The 23523-nt window shown below is 38.4% G+C and overlaps 1 protein-coding gene across 3 annotated transcripts in view; it reads right to left on the bottom strand.

The window, feature by feature from the left end:
* Window positions 1-6043: 6043 nt before the first annotated feature.
* UBR5 (ubiquitin protein ligase E3 component n-recognin 5) overlaps window positions 6044-23523 on the bottom strand; it is a 139010-nt gene continuing 121530 nt past the window's right edge. For 2 of the 3 annotated variants that reach the window (XM_005215566.5, XM_005215567.5), the window contains exons 52-59: window positions 19112-19172; window positions 16969-17144; window positions 16687-16771; window positions 15209-15364; window positions 14760-14873; window positions 13201-13345; window positions 11538-11623; window positions 7695-8325 (exon numbers count right to left, since the gene is read on the bottom strand). In XM_005215566.5, the coding sequence (XP_005215623.1) occupies window positions 8113-8325; window positions 11538-11623; window positions 13201-13345; window positions 14760-14873; window positions 15209-15364; window positions 16687-16771; window positions 16969-17144; window positions 19112-19172 (1036 nt within the window). In that variant the 3' untranslated portion in view covers window positions 7695-8112. Of the gene's footprint in view, window positions 8326-11537; window positions 11624-13200; window positions 13346-14759; window positions 14874-15208; window positions 15365-16686; window positions 16772-16968; window positions 17145-19111; window positions 19173-23523 lie in introns of all 3 variants that reach the window. The other variant, NM_001192417.1, reaches the window with a different exon arrangement.

Below are 23523 nucleotides of genomic sequence, written 5' to 3'. Positions count from 1 at the left end.
GGAAGCCTGACGTGCTGCAGTCCATGGGGTCGCAAAAAGTCGGACACTACTGAGCGACTGAACTGAACTGAACTGAACTCGGCCTATCCTGAGAGGATGCGGGGTGGTGGTCGGACCGCACACTGGAAGAGCTGAAGAGGAGAGAGCGCTCTTCGAGTGTGGAGCGGTGGCAGAGGGAAGCCACGCTCTGGGTGGGAAAAGGGGACGTCCCTGTGACACCGCGAGAGAGGAGAGAAGGCTGCCCAGCTTTTCTCCGAAGCTCCCGAGAAGCAGAGGTCGGGGGAAAGTGTGCGGGACGAGGCGGGGGGCGTGCGGAGGAGGAGGGGGAGAATAACGGAAGAGGGCGTGACACTTGCCGAGCTCTTAGCAAGTGCCAGGCGCCGCGCTCGCTGTGAGCCGGGCCACAGGGTCCCGGGACGCCTCTGCGCCCTGCACAGAGAAGCCCCCTCCCTCGGCCGGCCCACCAGGAGCCCGGGCTTGGGATGAACGACTGAGGTTACCCAGCCCGAAGTAGAAGGCGCCCGGGCTCCCCGCGAAACGCTCTTTTCCAGGCCCAGAGTCGAGGAGCGGACAGAGAGACAGACGCTGGGCTGCCCATGGGCCTGTTTCTCAGGGGAACTGTCTACAGGTAAGTGCCCACAGAAAGAAAAAATAGTGGGGTCTAAAAACCAAAACTGAGGCGAAAGAGATTTGCTTAAGTCGTCTGAAGCTGAAATGTCGAGGGAACCCTTGTCAGGCCTTGACAACAGGCACCTGCTTTGTGATTAGTTGAGGGAACTGTGGTTCAGACAGGATAGATAACTGAGCTTTGAAAATGATGAAAGTTTATTCTTAATCCTGCCCTAGAGTGGGGGATGAGCAATATCCATTCTTACTTAGACAACTACTAGGGGCCACGTGCTGAGTAAAATAAATTCCCACAGGTTAACTTTAAATAATAGTTAAATAAGTTCCTTGAGGAAACTGAGTCTTGAAGAAGCTAGAAAATTTATCACAGGCCATGTGGAAAATAAACTAAGAGCAAAGATTCTACCATTTAAGTCATCAGACAGTATGTCTCCTATTTATCAAGCTTCTTATGTGTATTGAACGTACAAAAGTGAATGAGTCTAGTGAAAAAGAATGTGGATTCTGGAGCCATATCATCTGGGCATGAATTCTAGCTCCCTTATTTATTAGCTGTGCTGCCTTGGACAAGTTACTTAGCCTCTCTGAGACTCAGTATCCTCAGTTCCTTCCGCATAAGACTGTTGCATGGATTTACTAATATATTACATGTAAAGAACCTACTGGGGCAGAAAATTACAATGGTAGCTTTCAAGTACACTACTCATCAGAGTATCCTAGAGGTCATAGAACAGAAAGGCTCAACTGAGTCGCTTGAATCACATGGTTTATTAAATTAATTGAAAACATACATTAAGGGGAAAGAGATGGAGTAGCTAACCTATGTAAGATGGGATTCAGAAAGGGAAGGAAGTGGAAGGATCATTCAAGTTAATCATTCATACTCATATATCTTGTCTTTGCTGCATCAGCCTTCCCAGCTGGTGGAATAATTACAAAGGCCAGAGTTGAGGATGGGCATGGGGAATCTCCGCAGTAGAGCCAACATACCTTTGCTCTTTTGGAGGGATGCAGAAGCTAGTAGGCCTGGTGGTATTTTGGGGATCTCAGTTGTCAGTTTTCTGGATACAGCCAGCCTGGGGTCTAGTGCTGTTGATCAGCATATGGTTAACTTCCTCCACCTGGTTGGGATTTTAATGTCTGCAGAATAACTACAGGGTTTGTGGTAAAGAACCTGGCTGCCAGTGCAGGAGAAATAAGAGATGTGTTTTCGATCCCTAGGTCAGCAAAGATCCCCTGGAGCAGGGCATGGCAACCCACTCTTACCTGGAGAATCTCATGGACAAAGCAGCCTGGCGGGTTACAGTCCATGGGGTCACGAAGAGTCAGACACTAATGAAGCGACTTAACACATGGCTCAGGATATTAACTACAGCCCTTGAGAACAATTAAAGGTCCTCAACTTTGTTTTATAGCCAAATTGTTATTATTTTGTCTTGTTTGCCTGCTTTCCTTTGTTTCTGCATTTTCTTACTTCTCTTATTAAATCTGCTCTTTGAAACGCAGGGAAGGCCTAGGAGGCTAAAGTTTTTCTACCAACAAGAGTCAAGGGTCACAGGAGTTCTGTCCTTTAGAAGGCCCTGCAGGGTCCTGCTTGGTTTCAGAATTGCTGGATCATATAGTAGATCTATTTTTAAGTTTTTGAGGAATCTCCATACTGGTTTCCATAGTAGTTGTATCAATTTACAATCTCACCAATAGCACACAAGGGTTCTCTTTTCTCCACATTCTTGCCAACATTTGTTATCTCCTGTCTTTTTGGTGGGCTTCCCTGGTGGCTCAGACAGTAAAGAAGCTGCTTACAATGCAGGAGACCCAGGTTCGGTCCCTGGGTTGGGAAGATCCCCTGGAGAAGGGAATGGCTACCCACTCCAGTATTCTTGCCTGGAGAATCCCATGGACAGAGGAGCCTGACAGGTTACAGTACATGGGGCTGCAAATAGTTGAACATGACTGAGCTTTTTGATGCTAGCTATTTTAACAGGTGTGAGTTGATATTTCATTGTGGTTTTGCCTTGCATTTCCCTAAGGATTAGTGATGTTGGGCATCTTTTCATGTACCTTTGGCCACTTCTACATCTTCTTTGGAAAATTGTCTGTTTTGCCCAACCTTTGCCCAACTAAAAATTGGCCTGTTGGCTTTTTTGCTGCTATTTCAGTTTTCTTACTTTGGATATTAACCCCTTATTAGATATATGGCTTGCAGATATTTTCACATTCTATGGGTTATCTTTTCATTTTGTTGATCACTTCCTTGGCTATGCAGAAACTTTTTAGTTTGATGTAGTCCCACTTTTTTTTTTTGCTTGTGCTTTAGGTATCATATCTGAAAAATCATTGCCAAGATCTGTATCAAGGAGCTTTTTTCCTATGATTTCTTCTAGGAGTTTGATGGTTTCAGATCTCACATTTAAGTATTTAACCCATTTTGAGTTAATTTTTGTGAGTGGTGTAATATTCTAGTTTCATTCTTTTACATGTGAATACCCAATTTTCCCAGCACCATTTATTGAAGAGACTTTTTCTCCATTCAGTCTTCTTTCTTCCCTTGTCAGATATTAGTTGACTGTAAATGCATGGGTTTATTTCTGGATTTTTAATTATGTTCCATTGGAATGACTGACTTTTAACAAAGAGAATACATGGCTTTTAAGTCTAGTACATAAAGAACAATATGAACAGCTTTTGCCTGGTTTTTTCTACCTTTTGGAAAGTTTGCCTTAGAACTAAGGTACCATTCTACAGGAATCCAGAAACTGGCCTACAAAGAAAGATGACATAGAGAAGCCATAGGAAGGAACTGAGGCACCCAATCAATAGGTACTATCAACTTCTTGATGTGTGAATGAACAAACCATTAGAGGATTCCAACTAGCAGCCACCGTCTTCCTTCCACTTGAAACATCAGAGGCAAGCCATCATGATCATGTCCTGCACAGATTCCTAATACAGAGTCCAGGAGCATAGTGAATGATTGTTTTATACCACTAACCTTGAAGATAATTGGTTGTGCAAACATAGTAACTGGAATAACCTCCATTGTACTTACAGAGATGTGTGTGGTATGACTGAAGCAAGCAGCTGAGCCTCTGGTACAGAAAGTGTGTAATTTCATGCTACTGATGGCTTACAGTGTACCAGTAAGATGCACAGACCCTCATTTCTCCAACTTAAATGTCGTCTTAAATTCTTTTAAAATTTTAGTATATATTATGTTTATAATAAAATGATGTACAAACATAAGACAAGTTATAGACTATTTCATTATTCTATGTGGTATTGTGATTTATAATAAGCAATACATATTTGGTCTTTTATCCCTGTTTCTGGCACTAAGCTCCCCAAATCCTCAGAATTTCCTAAGTAATAATAAAATGGTGACTTTTTGGACCACTCATTAGGATAGGTTCTGGTTGCCAGGGGCACCAAGCAACTTTCCCTTGAACTCCCTGTGGATTGGTTGTTGGCTGTTTGTTGGTTTAGTCGCTAGGTCATGTCCAACTCTTGCAGACCCCATGGATTGTAGCCCACCAGGCTCCTCTGTCCATGGGATTCTCCAGGCAAGAATACTGGAGTGGACTGCCATTTCCTCCTCCCTCCAGGGGATCTTCCCAGTCCAGGAATCAAACCCGGGTGTCCTGCATGCAGGCATTCTTTACCAACTGAGCTATAAGGGAGGCCCTATGGGCTGGAGGTTGAATCAATCACCAGTGGTCAGTGTTTTAATCAATTATGCCTGTGTAACGAGGCCTTCATAAAAACCCGGGAAGACTGGATTCAGACAGCTTCAGGGTTGGTGAACACACAGAGTTGCAGAGAGAGGGCATGGAAGCTCCACACCCTTTCTCAGGCTTTGCCCAGTGTTAATCTTCCACCCAGCTGTTCCTGAGTTATATCCTTTTATGTTATCTAGTAAGTACAATGTTTTTTGAGTTCTGTGAGCCACTTCAACAGATTCATCAAACCCAAGGAGGTGGTCATAGGAACCCCTGATTTATAGCTATTCAGAAGTACAGGTAACAACTCGGGCTTGCAATTGCTTTCTGCAGTGGAGGCTGGGTCTTTGCCTTGAAATTTGATGCTATCTCTATGTAGATAGTGTCAGAATTGAGTTGAATTATAGGATCCCCTGGAGAAGGGAAAGGCTACCCACTCCAGAATTCTGGCCTGGAGAATTCCACAGACTGTATGGTCAGTCCATGGGGTCGCAGAGTCGGACATGCCTGAGCAACTTTCACTTTCATGTGGTGTCAGCACATTGCTTGGTAGTTTGGGGGAACCCCTCGCCATATATACACACCTACATGTTGGAACTGGGTGCTCAGGACCTTTAATGGCCATGACTGGCAACTCACTTAATTATAATCATACATTCCAAAAACTAGTGTACCTGATGTTTGGGAATGCAATCTCCAGAAGGGCTGGAGACATCTGACTTCAGCACTTACCAGCTCTGTAACCTTGAACAAATTATTTTAATCTGTGCCAAATTTCCTCTGTGTGAGGATGGTAATAGTGCCACAGAATAAAATGATATAAAAGAAAGCATTTGACAAGCTGCCTAGCACACGGTAAATACTCAATAAAAGAGAGCTTTCATGTTTGTGAACAATCCAGTGATTTTTAATTTTATGAGGTAATATATATAAGATTCTTTGCTTATACTTAATTCATGGTATTTTGATATGACTAAGTCACATTTTAAATACATTTCTGTATTAATCAAACGATGTTTAGGGAAGAATTAATCTCTATGTTCATGCTTATCTTTAGGTTAATGTAAACAGTGAAAATCTTTTTACCCAGGCACAAGAGGAAGAACCTAATCCAGGAGTAGATGATTTAAAAGTACTTTTCCATAAGAAGGAATAATAAGGAAAGGTTTGGCTTTGGGGTATTTACCAATAGGGGGCTTTATATTCACGAATACAACGAGTGCTCTGGACAGTGTTTCAGAATCATCTGGGATGCTGTTAAGAATAACGATTTCTTATATGAGTTACTAAGTCGAAATGGGATTGAAAGGATGAGCAAAGCTTAGAAATTTGCATTAACAAGACAATCACACCTTCAGAAATATGAGAACTACTGCCTCAAGGGAAGCTCTCCGTTTTAGACCTAGACATTGGTTCATTACCTCTAAATAGATAAAAAATATTATCTTTAGGAGATAAATTTATCTTTAGGGGCAAGTACTAAATAGTGAAATTAGCTATTTAAAAAGCCTCTCAAGTATTCCCCAGGAAGCCATTTATAGGGAACAATCTTGATATTCAGATAATTCAGGGGAAAAAAAAAAAAGTAACAAAACTTTGAAAACCTTCAGTAAAGTTCATTCTTGGTCTTCGCTTCCTAAATTTGTTTTCAAATCCATTAGATTTAATCACTAAACAAGACCAAAAGAGAACTTTATTTTATATGATTTTATTTTACATTTAGAACCATTTTATGCTTTACTTTAAAAAAAAAAAAAAAAAACTCACTCTGCTTTTAATACTCCTAAAAGCATTTTAACCAAATCTTGATTTAGGAAGACTTAAGACATTGTGCATTATTTTAAATACTTTCATTCTTTCAATAACTATTAAAAATAAGTTCACAATTAGGTTTTCAAATGTCCTAATCATATCTAGTTTGTTCTCATTTAATGTTTTATCAATTCCATCATGTGCATACAGAAGTTTTTCAGACACACTGATGAAAATCAGTTCTTAATCTAATTACTATTTCATTTATTCAGAAATAGCATTTAGACATAAAACCAATGTCTCATTTTGTAAAATAAACTTTGGTTAATTTACACATCTAATACATCATATTAAGTTTTAAGTAGTACAATGAGTTTCACCACTGTTGCTTTAGTTTTTAATATTTATTGTGTCAGCAGGGCTGAAAATAATGTGGTTCAGTCTTCTGAAGGAAGTTTGTTTATATATATATATATATATATATATATATACACACACACACACACACATATATATATACACATACATGTATAATAAAGCACAGTGCCTTTGAATGTGAAAAACATCCCAAAGGCCAGGAGTCCTACAAAGGAACTACAAAGAAGGAAAGACTCCAGAGACTCTCTCCTCATTTTCAATATGCAAAGTGACTGGTTTAAGTCACTTTATTGAAGACATGGTGAAGAAAAGTGTTCCTTATTATGCCACTGAATAAAGCTACTAAAACCACAAGAATTTAGAGATAATGATCCTAAACTACATAGTTAATGGATCATCAAAAAAGAACTTCTCAGTTATTAAATACAACTGGATTGACTTCTGATGCCAAGTAAGGCTCATTTTACTTCCCCCATTTGTATAAAAGAAAATGTGGCCTGGCCAGTGCCATTCAGGATTCTCTGCTAACTGTAAAATGTGGACCAATTTCCTTCTGTTTCTTATAGTCCGTGTGTACATTCAGTTTTTTAAAACAAAATTTTTATGCACATAACCGTGTCAGGTACTGTATTGCCCTTAGTTTAAAAAATGTACAACTACATAAATAAAAACTATTGTTTCTTCAGTGTTACTTGACATTTCTTCTGTAATTTATTTAAAAAAGTAAATGTAACAAGATACTTTAAAAAGGCTAGATACAAAAGTAGTTAAGCTGCTCACGAACATTTAAAATTTTCCAAAATGTATCTTCAATAATCATGATCTTATAAAACATTTTACAGTTATCAGAAAGTGCCCAGGCTGAGTTTACATAACTGAAATGCCTTAGTACAAATGTCTAGTTAGAACTGAAGTGCAGTATACCTGACTGACTGCTCATTGAAATAGGGATACAAAGAAAAAAGTTGATTGTGATAAAGTACTGTGCATTGGCCCCCATCGTATGTACAAAAAAGTGCCCTCAAATGAACAAATTACATGCAAAATATTAGTGATATCATTTAATATCCTAGAGCTCAATGCAGTCAAACCTCAATAAAAGTGGTTTTTATAGGTAAAAGTGATTTCATTTCTTAAGATCTGAATGTTCAGAACTTTTTTACAAGTTCCATATACGATACACAACCGCAGCCAACCACAAATTAAACACCGTAAAAAAAGTTAAAATGAAACACAGAACATACTTAATTTTTTATTTTGAAATTCCCTATTCCCTCTATACAAGAACCTTTGCTGAAACACTTTCCACAAAGGCAGCAGTGAATTTTCAGAACGTTTTACATTTTTTCCCCTCAGCAAAAAGATAAATCACAGTGTAAATTATGTTGTTCTGCTGTCATCTTTGGCTGGGGTTAGACCCAGAAGTTGTTGACTAGCAAACCATTATAGTCAAATGTTGCTAGTGCTCCTCAGGCCTTTAAGCTACAAACTCAGCAAGGAATGTTTGCATTCATCTCTTTAAGGTAAAGGTACCACAGGGTATGCGACAGCATCAACTTCCATAAACTCTTATAGACAAATGGGAAAAATCTACAAAATTAGCGAGTAATATTACACAGCAATACACACGTTTTATACTCTACACAAAACCAAAATTCTTGGTCTTAATGGCGAGTAGCAATTTCTGTTTGAGAATCTGTTTAGAGGAATAGAGTGGGACGTAAAGTCGAGAAATGCAAGTATTTGCAGTAGGAAGGTGCTGGTCGTCTGGTGGTCTTATTGTGATGGAGGGCATAGGCTGAAATCCTTCTTCACTGGCTGGTAATGACGGGCTTGATGTCCAAAAGTAAACCTAAACAGGAGTATGATAATTACAAGTTTGGCTTTTAAGAGATTAACCCTTAATTCTGGCAATTATACATACAGCCCCATTCTTGTGTTAAAACCTACGAAGAGGTATTATTTAGAAGTGTCTTTTAAATTTCTTGTATTGAAAAGGAAAGTTTCAGGGTTGGAAAAGAAAAAAGTGTCAGGTATGTAGAAAAGTGACTATGTTTCAATGCTTCAGCTTCTCATTTGCAACATGAGGCTACTTGATCAAATGCTGTCTAAGGGCCCTTCCTGTTGCTAAATTTCGCAGGGCATGTCTTAGTAGGAATAAGGTACAAGGTCTCTGAAAAAGGTTCAAAATTCACAGAGGCTATCAAAAAGTTATTCTGCATTTTATCTACTAGCAAAACCACCCAATACTTTTCAGTGGTGCATTGTGATACACAGTAATTTTGTAACAGTAATTTAGTGTCAGACAGCATCTACTGTACATCAAAATCCATGCAATAAGCCATGCTAACACTGAGTTTTAAAACACATCTAATTTGTGTAATATAGTGTAAATTACTTTTTCTTTAAATATAACCAAAGATATACTTTCCTGAAATATTTTTATTAAAACATACTTTTCCTCATTGATGGTAGACAGTGACTATCTCTTAAGGTAAAGCTTTTAAAATCTTGCATTTATAGTACACAACTAAACAGACAAACAAAAGGGCTTCCCGAAGGTGGCACTAGTGGCAAAGAACCGGCCTGCCAATGCAGGAGAGCTAAGAGCTGCAGGTTCAATCCCTAGGTCGGGAAGATCCCCTAGAGGAGGACACAGAATCGTACTTCAGTATTCTTGCCTGGAGAATCCCACATACAGAGGAACCTGGCGGGCTACAGTCCATAGGGTCACAAAGAGTCAGACACGACTGAAGCAACTTAACACATACAAACAGACAAATATATTCATTATCTCAGAGTGACGAGGAACCCTAAACTAGTTATGTGAGAAATCTCATCTAGAATTCTATAGGAGGAGGCAGGGAAAAATAAAACTCTTCAAGTGTCAGGGTCTCCAAAATCTTCAAAGAATTTATAGAAGGGCTGGAAGGTACTGTAGACATACACCTGGCCCAACCTACTCATTTTACAGGTAAAAAACAATGTAAAGTGTTTCTCCAAGGATAAATGTGGTTACCCAGAGCCAAATTACTACACTGCTGGACCTCCAAGAAGTTGGAAAAAGATAAATACATAACAGAGGACTTCTCAAAACTTTTACTAGTGAACTAGGACTTTCCAAGAGGGAAATATACTATGTGTATAGTTTTGCTGCATAACCCTAGGACCAATAATTCAAGGGAGAAGAGTTTAGGAAACCCTCTTATATTCTTATGACCCTGAGACACATATGGAGAAGCCTAACAATATGTGAAGGATAACCTCCCAAAAGAGGAAGAGGAGGAGGTAGAAGACACCACGATATACTGCTGCTAAGCTGCTAAGTTGCTTCAGTCGTGTCCAACTCTGTGTGACCCCATAGATGGCAGCCCACCAGGCTCCCCTGTCCCTGGGATTCTCCAGGCAAGAACACTGGAGTGGGTTGCCATTTCCTTCTCCAATGCATGAAAGTGAAGTCGCTCAGTCGTGTCCGACTCTTCGCGACCCCATGAATTGCAGCCCACCAGGCTCCTCCGTCCATGGGATTTTCCAGGCAAGAGTACTGGAGTGGGGTGCCATCACCTTCTCTGATATACTGCTAAGCCCAAAGAATACAGGAGTTTAAAGAGTGAAGCTCACAATTAAAGCTGTTGCTGGACATTTTGAGGCCCCCACAGAGGGAGGTAGTCTCTGTCTCTCTTTTGTAAACAAGACTGAATAATTAGCAAATTTCTCTTCTAGGAGATGGCAGAAATGCAGTGAGATTTAACTTGACTGACTAGACAAGACACACTGGTTTTGCTCTGAATCCAGATTGACTACAGAAACCCTAGTAAGCAACTCAGGTACTCCTAAAACCAAAAGGTGCAGATACAGTATCTGCATTGGTAGGGACTTCAGTATTGGTCTACAAGTTTGTCATAGTCAAAATACATGGAATTATAAGGAATGAACCTAGGGAACAGCCTAGGAAACTACCAGATGGCTACGTCAAGAACAAAAACCAGCTGGCAGCTAGGACTGCTGGACAACCTGTTGTGCTATAGTAGGGAAACACTGGGAGGCCTGGGGCCACGTGAAGATGAAGGAATGCTAAACACGTGGCCCCTACCCCATAAAAAACAAGTTACTAACTACCTTTAAAGGTAAATCGGAAATTGCATGCTTTCCTGCCCAACTATTTCCCCCTCTCAAATAAAATTGGGGGATATATCTAGAAATTGTATCATTTTTTATACATTCCATAGAGGTTTGGTTTAGAATACTAAGAACTAAGGCTGGTTCAACAGGGGAAATGTCACAGGGAACTATGAGGTATGAATAGAGATTTTCTGGATAAGGAATGTCCCTCAAATTTCTACAACAAAGTCTAGGGGAGGCTATCTTTTAAGGCCACTGGACAGGTTGATTCGGATATACTCACAGTTGGACATAAACTTCACAGACTTGATAGACTTCAGTATGATCAAAGTTTATACTGTCTTAATTTATGATCTATTAATTTATGTCTTAATTTATTAACTTAAGTTAATAAGTAATAAGATTAAAATCATAGACCATTCCCTTCTCCAGGGGATCTTCCCAACCCAGGCATCGAACATGGGTCTCTGGCATTACAGGCAGATTCTTTACCATCTGAACCACCAGGGAATAAAATCATAGACCTAGTACCCGTAATTAAGTTACTCTATTCATAGTATACAGAGCAATTACGATTTAATTAAAAAATTTTGCAAACACTTGCAACTAGTGAAAAAGATTAAGGATGGACGAAAGAGGCCATTAACATACATCAGCACTCACTATAGGGGGAAAAACAGGTCTCAACAGTAAGCTGGTATTATATCTTCAGGACTAAGGATAGCATTTTAATAGCTAAGATGTATTTCACTCTATTTATAGTTTTACTCATACTTCAGATGTCCTTATTATAGAATAGAGAAACAAAATTGCCTTTTATTTCTGACCTTCAATTTCCTTAGCCGAAATTAAAATCATTACCAATTTAAAACAAAAGGCTGTCTTTCATACAGTATTTAAGGTTTTTACAGTTTTTTCTACAAATTTTATGAAAACACTTACAAGATCTTGTCGTTCTGTCATGCTCATCTTCTCTACAATTGACCAGAACCACCGCTTGAACTGCAAGAGCTTCTCAGCATTTTCTCCTACAAATAAACATAAATTCAATAAATACTATGCATCAGTTGTATTTTTAGAATACTTATAAAATTAAAATGTGAATGGGGGGGTCTAATCCTAATACAGGAAATTAAGACCATTTGTACAATGTGAAATACAGTTCATTAGCCTATCCCAATGACCAAGAAAAACGAACCACTAGCCTCAAAAATCACATGACTTTAATTCCATGACTAAGTCATGATTCTTCTCATGATGTTAAACCAGTGCTTCTCAAAGTTTAATGAGTTTACAAGTCACTTGGGAGATCTTTTTAAAATGCAGATTCTCATTCACTAAGTATGGAGGAAGAAAGGGGAAAGAAACCAGAGATTCTGCATTTCTAAAAAGCTTCCAGATGATGCTGATATTGTTGATTTGAGGATCATACTTGGGAGTGTCTTTAGATATTTTTTCCCCTTCTAGGTTTTTGGTTTATATCAATAAATAAACCAAATTCTTATGTCACAAATATTGTAAACTATATTATTATTTAGCACAAAAACTATTATGCAGTGATCTGCATGTTACCAAGCATGAAGGAAAAACAAGAAAATTGACCCAAATTTAACTTACTATTTGGCTGAAGCTGTTTGCAAAATATGAAGAATAAAAGGGAAAAAACTGGTACATTCATGCATGGAATTAATCTTGGACTAGAAGTATAGTCTTCTCATGAATTTCTTGGAAGTTCCAGTATTTTATTGTATGTGTTAGTCACTCAGTCTTGTCTGACTCTTTGCGACCCCAGAGACTGTAGCCCACCAGGTGCCTCTGTCCCTGGAATTCTCCAGGCGAGAATAATGGAGAGGGTTGCCATTCCCTTCTCCAAGGGATCTTCCCAACCCAGAGATCAAACCCTGGTTTCCTGTACTACAGGCGAATTCTTTACCATCTGAGCCACTAGGGAAGCCCATTTTATTGTATAGTCACAGCTAAAAAGTCTACTCCTAGAATATGGGACTTTGCAAAGAAAAAGTTGCAACAAATCAAGCACTGAAGACAAATATTATTCTAGAATTATCACTACCTCTTGTTACTCTTTCTAGATTTTTCATGTGGTTGTGTGTTACATATCTTTCTAAGTGTGCTCTGGGTTCAGTTCTGAAGTTCTAAAAAGTGAAGTTCTGTATTTTTGAGTTTCTTATTAACAAATTCAAAAGAGAGGCAGAAGGGAAAAAAGGCTACATCATGCAATCAAATTCTTTAGAGGACTTAAGAAACATGAATTGGGAAAGGCCAATAGAATTGTCATATGGATTATTTTTTTCTAAATAAATAAAAACCCTTTCAACACAGTTGTTCACCACAAAGAATTTTTACTATTTCATACTAAACCATACATTCTTTAAAATATAGAAAAATAAAGCAATAAAAGAATTAAGAATAACCTAATAATAAGCTATCATAGTTCAAACATATCTTAAAATATATAAAAACCCAAGTAATAAACAGCATTTCCTAAGTCCCTATAAATAGATTAAGAATTAGAAACCCAGAAAACTGACTGACCAAATTATCTGTATAGTTTATTTGTTACGTAAACATTTAATAAATTTCATACCTGATTCATCATTGAAAGAGGTGAAACTGATCAGCATCTGCACGTTAACCTCACCACAGCCATTTACCAAAAGCCTAAAGTCTTCTGCTGTTAAATCTTCTAATGAATTTTTTGGAAGCACATCCAGTAGACCTTTCCTCATTGCCTAGAGGATTTCAAAAATTACCTATTTATTACTATCAGTACTTTATTTTCTACATAGCAGTTATTATCATTAAAGCCCAATGTCTAATTTTAACAGCCTAAGAATACTAAATAATACTAAAAAGTGAAGTTCTGTATTTTGAGTTTATTAACAAATTCAAAAGACAGGCAGAAGGGAAAAAGGGCTACAGGTTCAACAGTAAAGGACTATTATTTTATCTCACGAGTTAAATAGTATTTAAAATTATGTTAGTAACAAACAGGCTGGTCCTTAAGAAACAATCTGTTAATCATGTTATCCTATCAATATCCTAGGAAAAGTATGATGATGACAAAAACCAATATCCCTGACACAAACTTACTGAGAAATGCCAAGAACTGTTCTAAGCACCTTACATATGTGAATTAATTAACGCTAACCTCATCCTCATTTTGCAGAGGAGGGAACAAAGGCATAAAGTACTTGAGTTGTTGCTAATGTTATACAGCTAGAGCAGGCTGCAGTCATGATTTGCACCCTGACAGTATTAATTCCAGAGCCCACACAATTATTCCCAGCACAGGGATCCAAACCACTTCATAAACACTTTTCACCAGGAGGAGAAACAGTTAACATAGTGGGCCTGATGCTGCTCTTTAGAAGAGTCTGATGGGAGGATGGTCCTTGACAGGCATCTGGAAACTTGGCTTTTGGAATGTTCCCTACATTATTACTAACTGATGTGGGAATAAGCTCTGCAGTAACAGCTTGCCTAGACTATCTGTGCAAAGGTGATTTATGATGAACATGTGTTTTTCCTTTGGGAGTCTGACAGGACTCTGATATTTCCTCTGCTAGTAGGACTGGTCTCCAATAAAAAAGCTGCGCCCCGACTCTTAAGTAGGCTTCCCTAAACACAAACACTGCATACGCACTGCTGTAATTCACTGCTGGAGGAAGAACATACTGTTTCTCTGTGACAACTCATACCCCCAGAAAGAGAGCTTTGAAGCTTGTACCTGGATTCCTCCAGACTTCATCTGATGTAAATCTCCCCTTGTGAGAGTCCTTTTGCTATAATAAACCATACCGGTAACTGCCTCCGAGTCTAAGGAATCCACCTAGTGCGTCACCAGAGGCATGGATGGTTGCAGGACTCTAAAACAAAATCATCTGAGTCCCATAAAGAATCCTTTCCAAATTTTTACTCACCAGATCTACTTTCTGATGATTACATGGTTTTTCCAAGTAGTTTTACCCAAAAAGAAAGGAGTTGGTCTGGACTCAGGTACAATTTATACTGTGCGTAAACTCATTTTGGTTTTAAAAATTTTGACCCTTCATAAGCAAGCTGAATACACTGTAAGCTAGTTTAAAACACAGAAGATACAAATAGCCTCATCAGATCAAGTAACATTTTTTGGAAAAAACTTACATGTAATGGCTGTTCTGCAACTACCAACATTCTATGTTCAGCATATTTCCGCACATACTCATAAACATTCTGAGGAGTGACTGGTATATTTACACCATTAGGAATAAGTTCAACCTGTGGAAAATTTAGCAGTGCCATTTAAAACCAATTTTGACAAAGCAGGAGTAAGTTAACAGTTCATAAAACAATTTCCTGAAATTTTAAAATCTAAAGATAATTCTGTATTTGACAACTAAGAAATGCAGACATTCTAGGCCTAAGTAACTATAAACTCTTCAACCTCTCAATCTGTCTCACTAACTCTCCATCCATTCATATCTTTCTCTCCATCTCCTACTGTGTCTTTGTGTGCATGTGTGTGTGTCTCTTTCTCTTTCTTGGTCCCTATCTATCTAAATTGTTTTTCTATGTATCAAGCACAATAGACTAACCAAATTCATTTGTTTTACCTGTCCTCCACCTTCTTCTTTACACAGGTCAATTGCAAATGCCAAATCCATTGCTGAGAAAACAGCATCAGCATCTGAACTCTGAGAAGCAAGAATAAGTTGCCGCAAACTCTCGTACATCACAGGGTCAAAAAAAGCAAAATCGTGCCAATTGACCTAAGAGAGTAATCATATGAAAACGAATTATGAAAGAAACATCTTAATTGAATTCATTAGTTAAGTTGAAATCTATGATAAAAATTTTATCTAATTTGAAGATACATGATACACTGATATAGAATAATATCCCACTAATATAACTGATCTAAAGAGGTAAAATTTTAACAAGTCTTTGGCTCTGATAATACATTTAATTTTCAAAGTATGAAAAGTATATATTTTTAAAAAATTTAAAGCCAGGAGTGTAAAGCTTTAAGTTCTAAATTTTTTGCAGGAACCAGCACTAATTATTAAAAAGTGATTATGCTGAGCAGCTGATCCTAAATACACATCCTGTAATTCCAGATGATAAATCTAATGCTCAAAGGAATTCAGGAACTTGCTGAAGATCATATATCATTGGGTTATAACTTGAGTCTGTTTGATTTCATGACCTTTTCCATAAACCTTGCTAAAGGCTCAACATTTCTATGCTGCTAGCTTTTAAGTCCAGTTCTTTCTCTGCACAAGAGCATTTTACCTGGAACACGTCAACAGAGTCAGCATTTAAAAAAAAAGGAAAAAATATATATTATAGTATGATATGCTGTAAGAGAAAACAATATTCACTATTGGGTTTAAGCAGAGAAAATTACTGATAGACCACAGCGTTAACAATGCTAACTCATATCAGATGTGTGGTGTGCATCTGTAGCAAAGACCATACAATATTTTGTTGTTATAGTGTGTAATTAGTATTATGCCTTAATTTAAAGAATGTGTTTTTCTCTTCCTACCTTCCCCATCATAAAGGAATGTACAAGTTGGCAAACTACCAAAACACAAAAGAAAATATGCTAATTCTGTCACCAAGAGATAATTATCAAACACTGCTGAGCTAGATGTTCTTACCTTTTCTCCCTTCTACCAACATACATCTTACATACAGTTTTGAAGCTAAGAGTGCTCTTTTCAATACAATGCTGCTTCTATTGCCATTACTTGCTAGAACAAATAATAATAACACTTACTGAACACGTACTATGTGCCAGGCACTATACTGTTGTCTTTACCATTGTATAAATGAGTAATAAATGTCCAAGGATTTGTCTGCAACAGGATCCAGGTCCGCCAATCCCTCTAAACTCACCTCTGTGTTTCTCATTTTCCTATGCTGTCTCCTCCATGAATTGAGATTTTTCCCCATGTCATTAAATGCTTGAACATGACTTTATAATGACTAGAATGCTTTAAAATTTAATATTAATGCCATAACTATATATTTTATAAAAAAAAATTTTGCAACTGTAAAAGCAGTTAGATTCATTAAAATCACTTACTTTCCTACCAAGCAACACTTTAATCACATGTCTATTCAATGTGATAGGACACAGTTCATTCTGTAGTAGACACAGTCCAAGAATCCTAAAAATAAAAACAAGCAAATAGTAATTAAATTAAAAAATTCTAGACCACATAACCCCATATACATAATATACACACTTAAATAAATTTTTATAGTAGAAGATATATATACACATTTTACAGACTAAAATATTTTAGAAAAACCTCATCAACTGAAATTTAAAAAAAATTCAAATGTAAGATTAGAGTGACTTTACCTGCCAATATTTCTGAAACAATTCAATCTTGCTTCTGTGTTTTTGCCAGGCCTTGGAGTATAAAATCCTCTTTTCCCAGGTTGATAAAACAAAGGGGCATTGTCGTCACCATCATCTGTATCATCTAAATCCATATCTACTACACTTCGACTAGAACCATGACGCTTTCGGTTTTCCTAATAACAGAGTATCAGAGATCAAGTCCCAAGATTTTATTTCTATTTTAGTATATGTGTATACAAGAGAATGATTATTATTTAAAAATACCATTATAACCCTCTTTAAAATTAGTAATAATCCAGGTACCCACTCCAAAAAAAATGAACAGTAATATTTTTAACATTACCGAAGACTGATATTTAACAAAGCATACAAACTGGTTCTCTTAAATCACTTAAATGTAAAGTTCGATAAGTAAAGCAAGTTTCATATTTAAATGTAAATAAACTTTATTCATTCTTTCAGAATTGTGATATACAAAGCTTGTGCCTGTTAATTTCTCTGTCCATTCAAAATCACTCAATGAAACTCTGGTAGCTTCTTTTACGTTGATTCCTTAAATTTATTTTCCCTTGATAGAATTCTGGATTGACAATTTGTAAGGATGATGCTGCAACTGTCTTCTGGCCTTCTGATGAGAAATCCACTGCCTTGCACATTACTGTTTCTATGTAAGGCACTATTATTTTCCTCTTAGTTTCACAGCAGCTTGATTATCCCTAGTCAGATTTTTCTCTCAGTTTATCCTGTTTAGGGTTCACTAACCTCCTTGAATCTGCAAATAAATATGTCGCGCACCAAATTTGGGAAGGTTTCAGATACTATTTCTTCAAATATTTTCCTGTAGCAATCTCATTCTCCTCTTCTGGGCACTCCAATGACATTAATGTTTAACATAGTCCAACAGGTCTCTGAAAACTGTTGTTTGAGATCTTTTCTCTTTCTATTCTTCAAAATGGATAGTTTCTATCTTCAAACTGACTGATACTTTTCTATATCATCTTCGTTCTGCTATTGACCTATTCAGTGAACTTTTTAATTTTCATAAGTACTTTCTATAATTTTACCTTGGTTCTCTTTTTCTATTCCACTGTTGTGAATCTTTACCTTTCCATTCATTTGCTTATCTTACAGAACATGAGATAAAGTTTTTGATAATTCCAACAAGTGGGGTCACCTCAAGGTTAGCATCACTTGGTTCTTGTCCCAGGAGAATTGGTGAGTCTCTGCTGGTTCTTTGTATGTTGAATAATTTTGGAGTGTATCCTGGACATTTTTTTACTAAGTTATAAAACTCTGGGTCTTGTTGAAATGATATGGAGAATGCTAAATTTTTTGGCCCAGGTAAATAACCAGATAATAACCTGGTTAGGTTCAGACTGGAAGTATCTTCTGGGTGCGGTGGTCCCAGTGTCTGCCTCTTTGTGACCCCATGGACTGTGGCACTCCAGACCCCTCTGTCCTCCACTATCTCCTGAAGTTTGCTCAGATTCATGTCCACTGAGTGAGTGATGCCATCCAACCATCTCAACCTCTGTCACCCCCCCCTCCTCCTGCCCTCAATCCTTCCCAGCATCGGGGTCTTTTCCAATGAGTTGGCATCAGGTGGCCAAAGTATTGGAGCTTCAATAACAGTCCTTCCAATGAGTAGTCAGTGGTTCCATTACCAAAAGCCTTTTAATTCTACTATGGGTCTGTTCTGCATATGCACCATGTGGCATAGTCTGGTAGTATAGTTTATTTCTTAAAGCATGTGCTATCTTCCAGTTAAGAGACAGCAATGGGGATCAGCTTTACACTCCTGCCTGAAATAATGCCCCAACAGTTGTTTTTCAAGTTTTGACTTCCCTCCAATCTGTGTGCTGCTGTTTATTTTTCAGAATTCTCAAGCAGTTCCTTTCTTAATTTTTTCCAGAGTTATCAGTTAAAGAGATACGATTATCACTGGCCCTGAAGTTCTTAGGGAGCTTACAAATTGAAATACAGCATGCACTTAACAGACAAGAAAGAATACTAGAGTGGGTAGCCATTCCCTTCTCCTGCGGATCTTCCTGATGCAGGGATTGAAAACCTGGGTCTCCTGTACTGCAGGTGGATTCTTTACCATCTGAGCTACCAGGGAAGCCCACAAAACATCCCTTACCTGTACTTTTTCTGAAGAGTCTAATAATCCAAGATCCAGGATACTATCAGCTCCATTTTCCCTAAAAACAAATAATATTCCAGGTAACTGAAATTTCTAGAATTTAGTGTAGAGAAAACCATATGCATTTAAATTTTTAAGACTTTATCAACATACTTGTTTTGAAGTAAATAAGTATCTAGGACACTTTACTAGTCTTAATGCAGTTCTAGGAGCAGAAATGTCAATAATATACACAAAGATACTACATGTATGATCCAAGACAATGAACTAAAGGCTATCCGATTTAAGACAAAGTAAATGCAGTCTTCATAGCGGGACTGAAATTTGAGCTCAGGGAAAACATTGTAAAAGAACAGGAAAAAGTTCAGAAGGCAACCACAATAGGAATCAAATGTTCCAGTGTATTTAACTGTTCTAGAATACTAACAAATTCACTGTTCAATCCATAAAGGCAGGTGAAAGCAGTCAATATTCTGTATTCTTGTATTCAACAGAAAATACAACTAAAATAGCAACTCTTACATATATTTACAAATGTCTTTCCCCTCCCCCCAAAAAAGGCACATTATTTGCAACTTTTTATATAGCAGGCTAAGCTATACTCAGATCAGATCAGTCCCTCAGTCGTGTCCGACTCTTTGAGACCCCATGAATCGCAGCACGCCAGGCCTCCCTGTCCATCACCAACTCCCGGAGTTCACCCAGACTCACGTCCATCGAGTCAGTGATGCCATCCAGCCATCTCATCCTCTGTCGTCCCCTTCTCCTCCTGCCCCCAATCCCTCCCAGCATCAGAGTCTTTTCCAATGAGTCAACTCTTCGCATGAGGTGGCCAAAGTACTGGAGTTTCAACTTTAGCATCATTTCTTCCAAAGAAATCCCAGGGCTTATCTCCTTCAGAATGGACTGGTTGGATCTCCTTGCAGTCCAAGGGACTCTCAAGAGTCTTCTCCAACACCACAGTTCAAAAGCATCAATTCTTCGGCGCTCAGCTTTCTTCCCAGTCCAACTCTCACATCCATACATGACCACAGGAAAAACCATAGCCTTGACTAGACGGATCTTTGTTGGCAAAGTAATGTCTCTGCTTTTGAATATGCTATCTAGGTTGGTCATAACTTTCCTTCCAAGGAGTAACCCTCTTTTAACTTCATGGCTGCAGTCACCATCTGCAGTGATTTTGGAGCCCAGAAAAATAAAGTCTGACACTGTTTCTACTGTTTTCCCAACTATTTCCCATGAAGTGGTGGGACCGGATGCCATGATCTTTGTTTTCTGAATGTTGAGCTTTAAGCCAACTTTTTCACTCTCCATTTTCGCTTTCATCAAGAGGCTTTTTAGTTCCTCTTCACTTTCTGCCATAAGGGTGGTGTCATCTGCGTATCTGAGGTTATTGATATTTCTCCCAGCAATCTTGATTCCAGTTTGTGTTTCTTCCAGTCCAGCGTTTCTCATGATGTACTCTGCATATAAGTTAAATAAACAGAGTGACAATATACAGCCTTGACGAACTCCTTTTCCTATTTGGAACCAGTCTGTTGTTCCATGTCCAGTTCTAACTGTTGCTTCCTGACCTGCATACAAATTTCTCAAGAGGCAGATCAGGTGGTCTGGTATTCCCATCTCTTTCAGAATTGTCCACAGTTTATTGTGATCTACACAGTCAAAGGCTTTGGCATAGTCAATAAAGCAGAAATAGATGTTTTTCTGGAACTCTCTTGCTTTTTCCATGATCCAGCGGATGTTGGCAATTTGATCTCTGGTTCCTCTGCCTTTTCTAAAACCAGCTTGAACATCTGCAAGTTCACCGTTCACATATTGCTGAAGCCTGGCTTGGAGAATCTTGAGCATTACTTTACTAGCGTGTGAGATGAGTGCAATTGTGCGGTAGTTTGAGCACTCTTTGGCATTGCCTTTCTTTGGGATTGGAATGAAAACTGACCTTTGCCAGTCCTGTGGCCACTGCTGAGTTTTCCAAATTTGCTGGCATATTGAGTGCAGCACTTTCACAGCATCATCTTTCAGGATTTGGAATAGTTCAACTGAAATTCCATCACCTCCAATAGCTTTGTTCGTAGTGATGCTTTCTAAGGCCCACTTGACTTCACATTCCAGGATGTCTGGCTCTAGGTCAGTGATCACACCATCGTGATTATCTGGGTTGTGAAGATCTTTTTTGTACAGTTCTTCTGTGTATTCTTGCCATCTCTTCTTAATATCTTCTGCTTCTGTTAGGTCCATACCATTTCTGTCCTTTATCGAGCTCATCTTTGCATGAAATGTTCCTTTGGTATCTCTGATTTTCTTGAAGAGATCCCTAGCCTTTCCCATTCTGTTGTTTTCCTCTATTTCTTTGCATTGATCGCTGAGGAAGGCTTTCTTTTCTCTTCTTGCTATTCTTTGGAACTCTGCATTCAGATGTTTATATCTTTCCTTTTCTCCTTTGCTTTTTGCTTCTCTTCTTTTCACAGCTATTTGTAAGGCCTCCTCAGACAGCCATTTTGCTTTTTTGCATTTCTTTTCCATGGGAATGGTCTTGATCCCTGTCTCCTGTACAATGTCACGAACCTCATTCCATAGCTCATCAGGGACTCTATCAGATCTAGGCCCTTAAATCTATTTCTCACTTCCACTGTATAATAATAAGGGATTTGATTTAGGTCATACCTGAATGGTCTAGTGGTTTTCCCTACTTTCTTCAATTTAAGTCTGAATTTGGCAATAAGGAGTTCATGGTCTGAGCCACAGTCAGCTCCTGGTCTTGTTTTTGCTGACTGTATTGAGCCTCTCCATCTTTGGCTGCAAAGAATATAATCAATCTGATTTCGGTGTTGGCCATCTGGTTATGTCCATGTATAGAGTCTTCTCTTGTGTTGTTGGAAGAGGGTGTTTGTTATTACCAGTGCATTTTCTTGGCAAAACTCTGTTAGTCTTTGCCCTGCTTCATTCCGTATTCCAAGGCCAAATTTGCCTGTTACTCCAGGTGTTTCTTGACTTCCTACTTTTGCATTCCAGTCCCCTATAATGAAAAGGACATCTTTTTTGGGTGTTAGTTCTAAAAGGGCTTCTAGGTCTTCATAGAACTGTTCAACTTCAGCTTCTTAAGCGTTACTGGTTGGGGCATAGACTTGGATTACTGTGATATTGAATGGTTTGCCTTGGAAACGAACAGAGATCATTCTGTCGTTTTTGAGATTGCATCCAAGTACTGCATTTCGGACTCTTTTGTCGACCATGATGGCCACTCCATTTCTCCTGAGGGATTCCTGCCTGCAGTAGTAGACATAATGGTCATCGGAGTTAAATTCACACATTCCAGTCCATTTTAGTTCGCTGATTCCTAGAATGTCGACGTTCACTCTTGCCATCTCGTTTGACCACTTCCAATTTGCCTTGACTCATGGACCTGACATTCCAGGTTCCTATGCAATACTGCTCTTTACAGCATCAGACCTTGCTTCTATCACCAGTCACATCCACAGCTGGGTATTCTTTTTGCTTTGGCTCCATCCCTTCATTCTTTCTGGAGTTATTTCTCCACTGATCTCCAGTAGCATATTGGGCACCTGCTGACCTGGGGAGTTTCTCTTTCAGTATCCTATCATTTTGCCTTTTCATACTGTTCATGGGGTTCTCAAGGCAAGAATACTGGTTTGCCATTCCCTTCTCCAGTGGACCACATTCTGTCAAATCTCTCCACCATGACCCGCCCGTCTTGGGCTGCCCCACGGGCATGGCTTAGTTTCACTGAGTTAGACAAGGCTGTGGTATACTAGTGTTGCTGTATCCAGAAATGAGGAAGAGGAATGAAAATGTAGTACATAAAAGTCAAGAAATGAAAAATAGTTAACAGCAAAGAAAAGAAACTTCTAGCAATAGTCTTTGGCTTGGACCATTCAAAAGCTCTGAGACTGGTAAATAGCTAGAATAAATTAAACGGCTGTTTACTTCAGGATTTAGCCAACCCACTTATCCATTTCTAGGACCATATCTAATCTTGAAGTTCCTCATTCAATATCATGACTAGGAGGAAAAAAAAAAACACATCTTCATTTAAAATAACACTTCAAAGCCTCAAACTGGATATTAGAGTAGCCCCAGGATAGAAGGGCACAGATTAAATGTATCTTCTTGTCACTTTAACCTGTCACTTGGGGAAAAGAACGGTAAGTAATTTAAATTAGGTATTTTTAAGTTTTATATTAAAACAAATATATTGCACAATAAAAGCAAAGATTTGCATGATTTCCAAGATAAATCAGGATGCCTAAAAGAAATTTCTTATTTACTACAAAGACTCAGGGATTACACCCAATTCCTTGAGGTATCTGGCCTTTGCCATTAGAGGTATTCAGGTGGAGAACGAGATGTACTTCTTATAAGTTAATTTATAAATAAGGTTCATAAAA

Source organism: Bos taurus, chromosome 14, assembly GCF_002263795.3.
Source record: "Bos taurus isolate L1 Dominette 01449 registration number 42190680 breed Hereford chromosome 14, ARS-UCD2.0, whole genome shotgun sequence".
NCBI classification, from domain to species: domain Eukaryota; kingdom Metazoa; phylum Chordata; class Mammalia; order Artiodactyla; family Bovidae; genus Bos; species Bos taurus.
The sequence above is the reverse complement of the archived record's forward strand: the minus strand, read 5'-3'. Positions and strand labels throughout refer to the sequence as shown.